We start from the raw sequence: 12,876 nt of genomic DNA on the forward strand, positions 1-12,876 counted from the left end.
TCAAGAATATCAATCCCATGGTTTTCATAGCTATGGCTATGTGTTTACACAATATATGTCTGTGTACTGTGCATATTAATTTGTATTAACATACACATGCATATACATATTTAAGAAAAACTGAAATACAAAAATTAATAAACATTTATACATTTAAAATGTTTGGTTAATATAGATTAATACATGTAAATATTTCCTAATCATTATGTATACATGTATGCGTTTATAAATACAAAATGAATTTGCACAGTTCACATATGTAAACACAAACTTTTACTCTGGATGCGATTAATCGTTTGACAGTGAATTTGAGAGTTACAATTATTTTTAAGGTTTCTGTGGCAACGTAAAGATTTTTTAACCATGCCAATAAAGCTTTTTGAAACTTAAATGTAGTCACCCTCATGTCATTTCAAACCCGTATCACATAAATCCTTCTCCAGAACACAAAAGAAGATATTTTTAAGAACAATGTTAAGCATAAAACCACTGAGACATTTCTGAAAATATCTTTTGTGTTGCACAGAAGAAAGAGTCACATACAGGTTTAGAATGACATGAGGAAGAATAATGACAGAATTATATTCACGTACTAATACAACTGTATCTCCAGACCCACCCATAGGCATAATGAACAATACACACTTTTTAAAATGGATGTGTTTGTTTAACAAACATTGTTTGTGTTATCCCATTTAACACATCATGTTGTGTTTAAAGTAACAGAAAGTGTTGTCGCAAGAAATAACACAGAGATGTGTTATTGAATATTGTCCTTAACTGAGCACAAAATGTGCTGGATTTAACACAACTGTTTTTGGAATGCATCAACGGAAAGAATTGTCATTTTACCCTGTAATCATAGGTGGAGTCTGGATTCTCATCGCAAGCAATGACCTCCGGTGCCATCCAGTACGGCGTGCCGATGAAAGTGTTTCTTCTGCCTACTGTCCGATCCAGCTGTGCACTCACCCCAAAATCCACTACGCGGACGGAGAGAGATTGGGGTCAGCAACATAACAGGAGAATGATTGCTTCCAATGATCTTTGAAAACTTGTTGTGCAGCTGTAATGTACAGTATTTAAACAGCCATGCAAATTCTTCTCTCAGAAACACTTTTCTACCGCACACTCTTCCTTAGGTTGTAATGTATGAATATATTTTTGTCATGGCGTCGGGGGTACATTAATGAGCTTTGCTCCAGTTGTTAAAAGATGATGTTCTCTAATCACACAGAAAATAGGCCATACAACACACACACACTCACTCACTCATTCACACACAAACATGTTCAACCAATATCACAGCATCAGAGGACAAAAACAGACCTGAACCAAAAACAACGATATAGGAGTATAAAAAACAGACTCGCCCACTCACCAAGTTTAACCTCTGCGTTCTCTGTAAGCAGAACATTCTGTCCTTTGATGTCTCTGTGGATGACTTTATGTGCATGGAGGTGAGACAGGCCCTGAGGAAAAAGATTTTTTTTTTCAGCTGTGTAAATTACATATAATTACGTATAAAGGACAAGTGTGTCTATATCTTACTCTCAGTATCTCTCTGCAGATATAGGCAATCCAGTCTTCTTTCAATGAGTTACCCTTTGTGTTCTTTACCAAGTCTGTCACGGAGCCAGCGCCGCAAAACTCCATCACCAACTATACACGTTCACACAAAGAGAAAAGCCCATTTATGAAACGGCACGCTTATACAGGACATTTCTCAAAATTCAATTTCTTAAAATTATTTTTGCAATTGCTGACAATAGCTGTAATAACTCATGTAGTTGTGAGTGCAAAGATATCTCAGAGGAGGCACAGACCCAAAGTTGGTCGTCGTGTCCGGGGGGACTCTTCTTCACGAAGGCTCCGTAGTAGGTAGCGATGTTCCTATGGTGACTGTATTTCTTCAGCATGTTAATCTCTGCTTTAATTTCCTCCTCCTCTTCTTCAGTCACATCCATGACCTTTATGGCAGCCAGCTGACCTGTCTTAACATGACGACCCTGAGAAAGAGACAATTCTTCAAGCAGATTCCATAGAAATAGGGCGGGAACAATAGATGGAAGTCTTGCATATGGCAATACTAAACATTAAGATATGTATCATAGAGCCATGGCAATTATTCTTCAGCGACAGATCTATTCAGTTTTTATTAGCTTACAATTTTTTTTTATAAAATTAAACATCGTTACACAATCGCAATAGTAAACCCAGTATTGTGTAGCGTATTGAATCGTGTGCTGAGCGTATCGTTACATCCAGAACCTTTATTTGTTAGTAAACTTAACTTGCATAGAAATGAGGCAGGTATGGAGATATGACCAAACTAAGCTGATAAATATGTCTGGTGCACATAAGGACTATCTTCATTTTGCTTTGTACACAAATGTGCTTTACATCAAGCAAAGTATAACATAAGACAGTTAGTTATTATCACAGATTTTTACATGGCGCTCTGAAATACTCCATTCTGTTTCATAGTTCTAGTGCCTTAAAAACAATAAGAACAGTGTTTTTCTCACAGAAGGTCTGCATTTCCAACAAATGAGCTTATCAAATATTTCAAATCTATTATCTATATTTCATGTCCAAGAATTTACTCACGAGTATGGATGTCAATTTATACAAATTCCCATAATCCTTCATTCAAATTAACAATCAATTAATCGATTAGTCATTAACTTTAATAGGCGCCTGCAATATTCCTCTACTGCAGTAAAATATACCCAAGGAGTGAAAGGGTGTACCCATTATTCTTTGATTGACACCTGGCTGTAGATGATCTCTCTCCTAATATACCTTGACAGACTAATCAAAATGTAATATGAAATTAATACATGTAATAAATGTAAATGTAAATATATGAAAAAATTATAAATGAAATATATATTAATAAAAACAAAAAATATATTACTCTAGTATCCCACTTTTGGTACATCTGTGTCACATCAGCCACATTTCTGTAAACTTCCCTGGATAAAAATTTAGATTGTTCTTTTTGTGAAGAAATGAATAGTTATTCTAGAAATGAATAACTAGAATAGTTATTTTTTGGGTGAACCATCACTTTAATGACAAAGAAAGCATAAATATTAAATGTCACAAATAAGTATTTGCCAAATGATTTACTATTTTGTAGGAAATGTGTCTAAATGACAACTTCCATTTAAATAAGATGCCAAATTACATGATGTGAATTTAAAATGGCAATGAAATTATTAGACCGGTAGATCTAACTTTAGAGTATCTTGACTTTCACAATTATCTTCAGGTTGAGTAGAAAAGGAAAGATTGCATACTTCTGATGCAACAGACCAGTGGTTTTCAACAGGGGGACCTAAGCTGACTTCCAAGGGGGCCTCAGGATGACTAATAATTTTAAATTAGACAAAATCAGCATTGAAATAAATCTAAAAATATTACCTTTTTCCAGTTAATGTTGAGTTCTAAAATATTTTATTGGGTAGAAATTTTAAGTTTTGCGAGTATTGCTGAGAATCGCTGGCATTGACCATAACACTTGCATGTTTTCTACACTGGTCAATGACCTACAAAACGCAGCCTACCTGTATTATGTATGTGACACAAGATTAAAACTTAACTGGACTACATCCAATCTTCTCCCTACTATAAACTGCACATACTCATTAAACACTATACCATCAATAAACTACGCACTCATACACATACATTAAATCCTCACTACAGGCTACAAATGAAATATTTTCCCAACAATTGAGCCTCAAGTATAAATTACACCTTACAAACTCTTTAGAGATAGCTCATGTCATACACTGTAGTAATTACAGAGGTCTGTACTGTTACAATCACTGCATTAAAGCCTTCAAGTGCTGTACAGTAATGACATTACAGGGCTATAGACTAACATTAGAGGGAGGTGGCACTAGTGGTACAAAGTTATACAGCTGGTGGCAACAGTACGTAATATGGTAGCGCCAGAGTTACATTCAAACGTGTTACTTATTACATTCATAAATACATCTTCGCACCTATAGGGCAGATCCTTTGATTAGTGGGGGTTCTGGGGGACATGAACAGCTGTTTTTCATAAAAATAGCCGTTATACACAATGAATACAGTAATAAAAACAAAACCGTTTTCCCCGTATCTGAGACAACCGTTCACGTGGTGTACCCTTCCTACAGATAGCCTACTTTCAATGGCACATAACACATTTTAGAACGCGACCTATCACATGCCCAAACCAATTGCCTAACCACATGCCCTAACCAATGCATTGCGGATTATACGTTGTAAATAACATTAAGTTTCTAGGACTGACCGCTTTATAAGACGTAAATCATTATGAGCCGCGGGAATTACTTTCGTATTAAATGTAGCAGCGTTTTGGACTTTTAAAGATGGGAGGGCGTGCATATAAAGCACACCGATCTTAAAGTCTCTCCACTTATTTGAAATGTTGAGGCGGGCCATGTCAAGATGATTGACGGGCCGCCAGTTGACTAGCCCTGCTCTACCCCATGGTCTGACGTGCTTCGCAAAATGCAACAATTTGGATGCAGTCTAGAGCCCTGCACTATGCTTAATCTAAGACAGCATGTGTTTTCTTAATTTATTTTTATGTTAAACGCATTTCCAATTATCTAATGTGTTCCTGTTATGTTTCCCATAAACACCTAGAGTGGCTCAACCAATGGTGTGAACTTTTGGTGCAACGACATTCTCAGACAGTCTCACGATACACATACTGTGTTTTAAATCTCTCTCCTTATTACCTGCACCAACATCTCATCATTAACCTCTCACAATAATGTACAACATATCAGGATACATTACTGTTGTCTTCTAAAACATGAAAGGTAGTTTAGCATACAAAGTTACATACATACATCTATTATTGCATAGAAATAAAGACAGGTATTTACCCTCAACAATAAATTTAATTCTCCAGCCATCTTACCTTATAAACCTGTCCATAGGTGCCATTGCCCACGACCTCCACCAGCTCGAAGATTCCTGCTGGGTCCTGGCAGAAAGAAATCAACTTTATTATTACAAATCCATTTTAACATGCAATAGTCAGAGAGTTGTAAGAAATGGATTACTCAAGAGATGCAAAAACAAAATACTTCTATCACCATCTCATGTAGAGAAAGCTAAATAAATTTCTGTTAACTGCAAAAACTCTCTTTTTATCACAGAACAAATATTTAGGCTTTACTACTAGACAAATTTATTTCTGCATGACTCTTACTTCAGAGAATATATCTTAAAAAAACTTGAAAAAAACTAAGCATTAATCCAACAAAATTTCTTAAACCAAGGTTTAAAATAAGAACATAATTTGGCAAATGTCCTGCCAATAACTGCTGACCGCATTACATAGCCTAAATATCACTTTATTTTATGAAACTTTACTAAGCATATAGAATAACTGTTTTATAAAAGCAATAAGCCTCGTGAAGCAGTTGGTTACAGTGCATTTTATAACAGCTAAGGGCGTTGTAGCATGACGTGAAGCTGAGTGCCTAAAACCCCCTTAGCTGTTATAAAATGCCCTTTTTAATAAACCCTTTATAAAATGGGTTATAATAGCCCTATATTAATAAACTCTTTACATAAGTTCTATAATGGTTTATGAAGCTCATATGAACGTCCTCAGCTGGAAAATGGAGCCAAAATTAGTAGAGAGTAAAGAACACCCAGTGCAGCACACACACAAACTGTGATTCAATATGGCCTCAGTACAGCTCTGTGGGTGGACAGGGCTAACGTTCTTTCCAGCTCACACATATACATCATGATCATCTCGCTCTCATCTGCCTCCAATAACGGCAATCTTTTCTCTCTCACCCCCTTCATCTTGTTTTATCTTTTCCACGATTACTCTCTCTCTGCTATTTGAAGTGCTGAGCTATATAGCAACATGCCTTCATGTGAAACATCACTAATCCGAAAGAAAATTTGAGCACATACAAACTAACAGATTTAGAACGAGTTTCATATCAGAAAACAACAATGATGACTTCAAACTGAGTTCAAAAAGATCATCAGAGGATCGTAACGTCACCAATGAAGACTGCTGTGGTCTACATAATTTAGTCTATCCATCAGAGAATATTTGTCTTTGGAAGGGAGAGAGATGACAGGTAAGCAGGGAAATGAATAAATAACAAAGGACTAAGATGATAAGCAGATGACATGTCTGTCCCTACAGAAAAAAAAACACTGTGTAAAGGGAAGACAGAGAAAGAAAGTTTGTTCAAAATTCCCCCCTGGCATTTTTTATCATGAAACAAAGCAAGAGGAAAAGAGAAATATGAGACAGAGATGTTGCTTTACAATTCAAAATATGGGTCAAATCTTGAAATATTTGAATGTCAGTGCTGGTGCGATGAGTGACATAACAAAACATAGCATGCAGCATGAAACCCTCCACGAATAATCTCTGAACCATGATACTATCACTGAAAAATCCCACATGAATCAAATTGTTACACATCTATCAACACATGCTAGTTTACGTAAAATGTATATAGTCGTGTGAACAGTGAAATGAAGATAATCATGAATTGCAAAAAGATAAAAAGTTGCTTTGGATAAAAGCATCTGCTAAATAACTAAATGTAAACAGACAATTCCAGCGTTATGGATGTGACTTTTTCAGAGTCTTGAAATAAACATTTTCAGAGAAGCTGTTTTGAATGTGTTTATATTCGACTAAACCCCTGATGATAGAATACAGACTATAATTATATAAAAATTTCAGTCTAAGCACGCGTTATCGATAAGACAAAAAGTATGCATGTATGAGTTCTGTGAATTAAAAATGTACAAACCACAAGCCAATAAATGGAGAGGGGATGGCTATTCATTGGCCACAGAATAATTATTTTAATTTTCATGTGACCATTTCGGAAAAATATTGACTTATGAATGTGACAGTTCTCTCACCTGACTATGAAAAACTATGTTTAAAAACAAAAAAGTAGGGATGCACCGAATGTTCAGCAACTTAAAATATTCAGCCGAAACTAGTAAAAACAGGGTACAGTAACCCCGCCGCTCGTGACATCCTTTGACATACAGTGGTCACGTGCACGCAGTTCCCTGTCCTAAACAACTTGTCAAAGTATGTTCTGTGCATCCCGGCAGTCTGTCACCTTTTGTGGGCGGAGTTTCCAGGAGAGACGTGAACTGAAATGGTTGTCAGTCAGAATTTCTTGTATGGACGTTTCTTCTTTAATTCATTTTGCAGTGTAGCCTATAATAATCCAACAGTTTTCGTTTATTCATATATTTAGCTTATAATGTTGAATGACACCTTTATTGAAGTTTTTCTTGTAGGGGTACAGAGTACACTACATTCTTTCAGCAGTCAGTTTTAGGCCTAATAAAGGCTATTCAAGATATATATATTTAGTAGTGGTGGGCATAGATAATTTTTTTTAATCTAGATTAATTTTGGAATTAATCTAGATTAATCTAGATTAAAATGGCTCGTTTGAATTCTGCTGAAGGCATTCAGAATATGTGTGCTACCCAAATAATGACTAAAAGTAAGTCTTTGAGAACGGGTTTCTCAAGCCAGGTGGTGCATTAGACCAGGGGTTCATCTCCTGTTTCCAAAATGCATCTCAAACTGCTTGAGAAAGCTGTTCTACTATGATAATTGGTGATGAAAATTAAATTATGTTCAATAAGATGAACTTGTGTTTACTTCCGCATTAGCTAAGGGATGATTTGCGTTTAGGTGGTACTTGAGACTGGAAGAGCTCCTACAGTACATCTACATTTAGTCATTTAGCAGACGCTTTTATCCAAAGCAACTTACAAAGAGTTAGGGAGCAACAAGAGATGTGTCATACAGGAGCCACAATACATTAGATCTCAATACAAAGTTACTGGTTTCAACTAAAGCTAGACCAGTACCTGTTGAGAGAAAGTGTTTTTTTTAAACCAATTCCGCATTGCACAAGGTGCAAACAACCTTAGTCTTGTCGATGTTTCCATTGGGAAGCTTCTTAAAAATGAATATTCCCTGAAGCAAACCCGGCGGCTTCATAGCTGCATCCATGTTAGCACGTCACGTTTGATGTGGTCATTTCACAGTAACGTTATGTTGTGTTCAGACCAAACGCGAATGGCGCGTCAAGCGCGACTGATTTATATGTTAATGCAAAGAGGCAATAGACCTACTTGCTGCTTGAATCGCGCGAATGAAGCCCTGGTTATGAGATGATGAGGCGGCTTCTGCTTCCGCGAATCACGCGAATCACGCGAGTTGAAAAATCTTGTTCTCGCCCCGTACAGTGCAGTTAAACTGGTATACATCCGCGCTAAAATATCAAGGTGAAAGTCATCATAGCTTGCGTAGTATAGACCCAGCTCCCAACCCAACTTTGAGAATAGATTAACGGCGACATTTTTTTTATTGCGCGATAAAAGTCTCACTGCGTTAACGGCGTTAACGCCGTTAACGGCCCACCACTAATATTTAGCCTACTTGTTTTGCTCGATTTTATTTTAAGTTATATTGTATTATATTAAAAAGCAAGACAAATATATAAAAAGCACATTTTGACCACTCAGTTTATGCAATACTGAAAAAAATTGGCTAAATTAATATAAGAAATGCGAAAAGCCATGTTCAGTGTTCAACCGATTGAGTTTGTAATGTGCGGGTTTGAGTTTCCGCATACGAGAGAGCTTGTGATGCATGCGGCTCGGGTTTTTGCTATGCGCGTGAGGGTTTATAACCTGAACACGAGTTGTTCCCGTTTGGCAATCAAGTAAGAAAAGCGCACGCGGGCGTCAGTGACGCATTTGGATTAATGATATTTACAAACAGCAACAGCTAACTTGCCTTCGTTTAAAAGGATGCGGTGGGAAGTAACAATGTTGCCAGCTGCACTGAGCCTACACTCTTATAGAATGCTAATAGCAGTCACACATAAGCATTTTCTAGCCACATTAGCTTCTGTTTTTGTCTGTAAATCCAGCTTGTCATAGATAAATGAGTAAATTGCACCGCCCCTCGATATTATCGTCTATTGGCGATCCACAAGCTGGCGATAGAACGATCTGACTATATAGAATGTCGTCCAACATTGGTCGTCCAACAATTGACCAAATTTCTACTAATGCCTTGTTTTTAAAATGATACTTTAATTCCAAAAAATGTGTATTATAGGCCAGTTGGTCATTCTCTGTAATGCCATTTTTTATCTTACACTTTCAAATGCATCAGTATACAGTATGTATACATGTAAGACATATCATGCATACATCAACATATCCTTATGTTACAATGAATGAGTTATATACTGCAGACTTTATGTGCTACATTATCTATAAAATACCTTTAAGACAACCTAAATCTGGATTTAACAGTTGAGAAACAATCTTAACAGATTTTGCAATGAACAGACAAAAGTCAAAATCATCAAACCCAAAGGTAAGTCCATCACAGCCAAGCTACTGTTATCAATATTGAAGCATTACTACAGTAGATCAAGTTTCACCATTACTGTGTAACCTCACGAATGAGTGTATCAATACCCGCTGAAAAAAGATCATCGTCAGCTTCACAACAAACATCTGGCTTTAACTTGACAGCTGGAATTTTGATCAGCCAAAGATAAGCTTCTGTTACATTGGTAAAGCACCACAGAATGTTTGAGTCACCTCATATCAGGAGTATTTACACAATTGCTCAGTTAAATACTTGTTTCATTTTTGTATTATGTTGTGGTTACGGTTACAATGTTTTTAGCCTACTGGCTCATTTACATTAGCAGGCTGCTAAGCTTTTCATTGAAATTATGTAACATAAACATTTGAAGATATGAGCTAAGGTGAGCTCTCACTAGTCTTTGCTTGTTTGAGCTAAATGTGATGCTCATATAGGTTATTCAAACTAAGTGATATGTAAGGCATAATTTACAGGCAGCCAGTTGTTATCGCAGAAATAAGCCCCGACAGTTGTATCACACTTAAGGGGCTTTTTTTGCAATAACAGCCGGCTGCTTGTACATTATCCTGCTTATAACATGGCTACTTGCCACATGAGAAAAAAACTGGACATGAAATGTGATTTAGAATTATTATATTAGCTCATTTTTCTCTGTAATATTAAACCGTACCTGTCAAAATATTTGCAGCATCCGGTTTAATGTGTGTTATTAGTTTTGAGCGGTTGTTATCTGGGAATAACAAACCTGCAAAGGTCGCAACTGGCCAATCAGAATCAAGCATTCCAACGAGCCGTGTAGTAAATACAAATAATGAAAGGGTCACAAGTCTAATGTTCATCACAATAAAACCTCAGTTGTGAGCACGACTCTAACTAGTGGGTCAAATGTAAGGCTGTCCTGTTTTGATAGTCTAAAAGGATTACCCTCCCCTAACCGTGTACACACACATTCATTTGTGTTTGCGTATGTGTAGTATCTGGGTGTTATTTAGGACAGCTATCAAACAATGAGCTCAAGTGAATCATCATGTTCACACTCTTTCTCTCTCTCTAGGGGCAATATTACATCGAGCCTGAGAGCTGTGCCACCCAGTAACTCAATGTACCGACAGACAGCAGAATAAGAGTTACGGAGAGCGGAGCATTCCTGTCTTCATCACAGTTGTTTGTCAACATCAGTGGTTCCTGTGTTAAAGACCAGCACATATAATCGTTAAAGTGTCAAAATAGACAATTGTAAAGGTACGGGACACACCTTGATGTCACAAACAATTGTGAAAATGTCAGCTAGATAGTTTATCTATATGCAGGAACTGGAAGTCCCCTTAATAGTGAGAAATTAGCCCTAAAACACTGGATTAGCCACCTGCTAACATAACACTAAAATATAGATATATTAGCGTTGTGTTTACGTTATCTATATAGCGAGATTATTCCAACATAGCATGTTTTATCTGGCTAGTAGGGAAATTTGAATCGTCACTAAATAAATGGATACATTATAAGAAACAAGCCACTGACTCATAAAATAATGCTAAATTATTATATAAGTGTATGACTGTCTTAATGTAAAGAAACTATAGTGTTTAGCAGGGTATTCCCCATATAACAATAGAGCCGTTCTAAGATTACACTGAAAGACTTTTGGTGTCAACATTTATTTGCAAGGTAGGCCCTCTCAAACCACAGCTGCGTGCGTATGTGTGTGTGAGAGAGAGAGAGAGAGAGAGAGAGAGAGAGAGAGAGAGAGAGAGACTCACATACATATTATACATCCAAAAACTGGAAATCTCCCAAAATTGGATTATTATCTTGATGTAACACAGGCCCAAAGACTCGCCTGTTCACAGTAAAAACGAACCACAGTAACAGGATCACGCCTTTCTAACTTACATCTTCAACGTTACGTCAATAACAGCTCTTCATAGTTTAGACTTTCACATTTACACATCTTCAGAAACACACAACACTGGCTGTGATCGCATTTCGACCCATTTGTTTCCGTGGGAAAGGCCCGGCAGGTGCACATACAAGTACACACACAAACACACATACACGGAAACTCACCCGCAGGGCGGCCAGGTCGATGTCATCCAGACTCCGCGTAGGTGCGTTTTCGGACATTTTCGGAGCAGTTCCTGAAGCTAGCGACGATTAAAAAACACGTACTCCGTACTTTTATTGCGATTTGCCTCTCACAATGTCTATTTCAACGGACGGCTGATAAAAACTTGCAAGCTTCCCGGAGAAACATTTGTCTCGTCCCCACCGCCGCCACTTCAACAGCGTGCGAAAGCAGCTGCAGGATTTCTGCCCATAAAAATATTTTAATAACAAGTTCTTCAGGGCCAAGTGGTCCTGTTCTTCATACGAACGTACGCAGACGACGTCCGAGAGCCTCGCGAGCGTGTATAGATGTTAAATGCTTGAGGTTTAGCCTATAATCCTATAGATTTCATAGCCACATTTACATGAGCTTGAAGTGCCGCTTGGATCCGATCAGATGTGTCACACCGCGCTCCCTCTCTACACTCATTCTGGCAGCACTGCGTAAACTAAACCAAACGTACCGCAGTGAAAAACACTCGATTTTTATATTTACGAGCAGTATAATCAGAAATACGAGGACAGAAAGGTAGAAGTTTCTCCCGAACAGCAGCGCTCGTGATGTCCGCGTCAATATGCCACAACCTTCATGTTCGGCGCAACCCACGCACACGCCTTAAACAGGATTTCTGACTGGATTTCGATCTCACTGCTCGCCTAACGAATGCCCAGAAGTCTCTAAAACGCGTATCAGATTGAATTGCGCGATCCCGACGTCAAAAACAAGAAGCGTTCACGTCGATTGTTCCGCCCGCCTGGCAAACTTTCATTCTCTCCTGCCGTCAGTCAGCGGCGCCTCCCGGTTGTGCGCAAAACCTCCGCCGATTTGTCGGAGAGAGAGAGGGGGAAGAAACCATAAACAGCCCCTTGTTTTCAAAGCGCGGGCCTTTTATCCCAGCGATGGTCACGACGCACAAATATTACGACGCGATTATTCTTGAGACTTTTAGACATGAACTTTGTCCGTTTGGTGGTGTGTATTATGTTTTGATGTTTCAGATTCAACTTTACGGTGTAGGTATGATCCTATTTCTACTTCTGCTCGCCGTGGTCAGGCTGTGACGTCCCCCCTATGCAAGAATTCACACAGTTCTCTATTTTCCAAGCGTTTTCTTCCCCTCCCTCTCCTCCCATATTTCTCAGTCTTCCTGGACTGTTAAGTGCTACGGTGCTACGGTGCTACAACAGGGACAAACTACCTGAGTGAGCTAGTCACAATGGAGACAGGTGGTGTCAGGATAAAGCCCATAAATCCCCCCCATACAGTATCTGTACACCCTATAGAATGTGTGCGCAGTCACGTATAT

The 12,876-nt window shown here is 38.0% G+C and overlaps 1 protein-coding gene across 6 annotated transcripts in view; it reads right to left on the reverse strand.

The window, feature by feature from the left end:
* The window catches only part of mink1 (misshapen-like kinase 1), a 42,486-nt gene extending 29,709 nt beyond the window's left edge, over positions 1-12,777 (reverse strand). For 3 of the 6 annotated variants that reach the window (XM_056745389.1, XM_056745388.1, XM_056745387.1), the window contains exons 1-6: positions 11,531-12,722; positions 4,949-5,014; positions 1,827-2,009; positions 1,552-1,662; positions 1,382-1,472; positions 853-983 (exon numbers count right to left, since the gene is read on the reverse strand). In XM_056745389.1, coding sequence (XP_056601367.1) covers positions 853-983; positions 1,382-1,472; positions 1,552-1,662; positions 1,827-2,009; positions 4,949-5,014; positions 11,531-11,587 — 639 coding nt within the window. In that variant the 5' untranslated portion in view covers positions 11,588-12,722. Of the gene's footprint in view, positions 1-852; positions 984-1,381; positions 1,473-1,551; positions 1,663-1,826; positions 2,010-4,948; positions 5,015-11,530 lie in introns of all 6 variants that reach the window. The other 3 variants (XM_056745391.1, XM_056745390.1, XM_056745392.1) reach the window with 2 other exon arrangements.
* Between the last annotated feature and the right edge of the window lie 99 nt (positions 12,778-12,876).

Source organism: Triplophysa dalaica, chromosome 4 (assembly GCF_015846415.1).
Source record: "Triplophysa dalaica isolate WHDGS20190420 chromosome 4, ASM1584641v1, whole genome shotgun sequence".
In the NCBI taxonomy this organism is placed as follows: domain Eukaryota; kingdom Metazoa; phylum Chordata; class Actinopteri; order Cypriniformes; family Nemacheilidae; genus Triplophysa; species Triplophysa dalaica.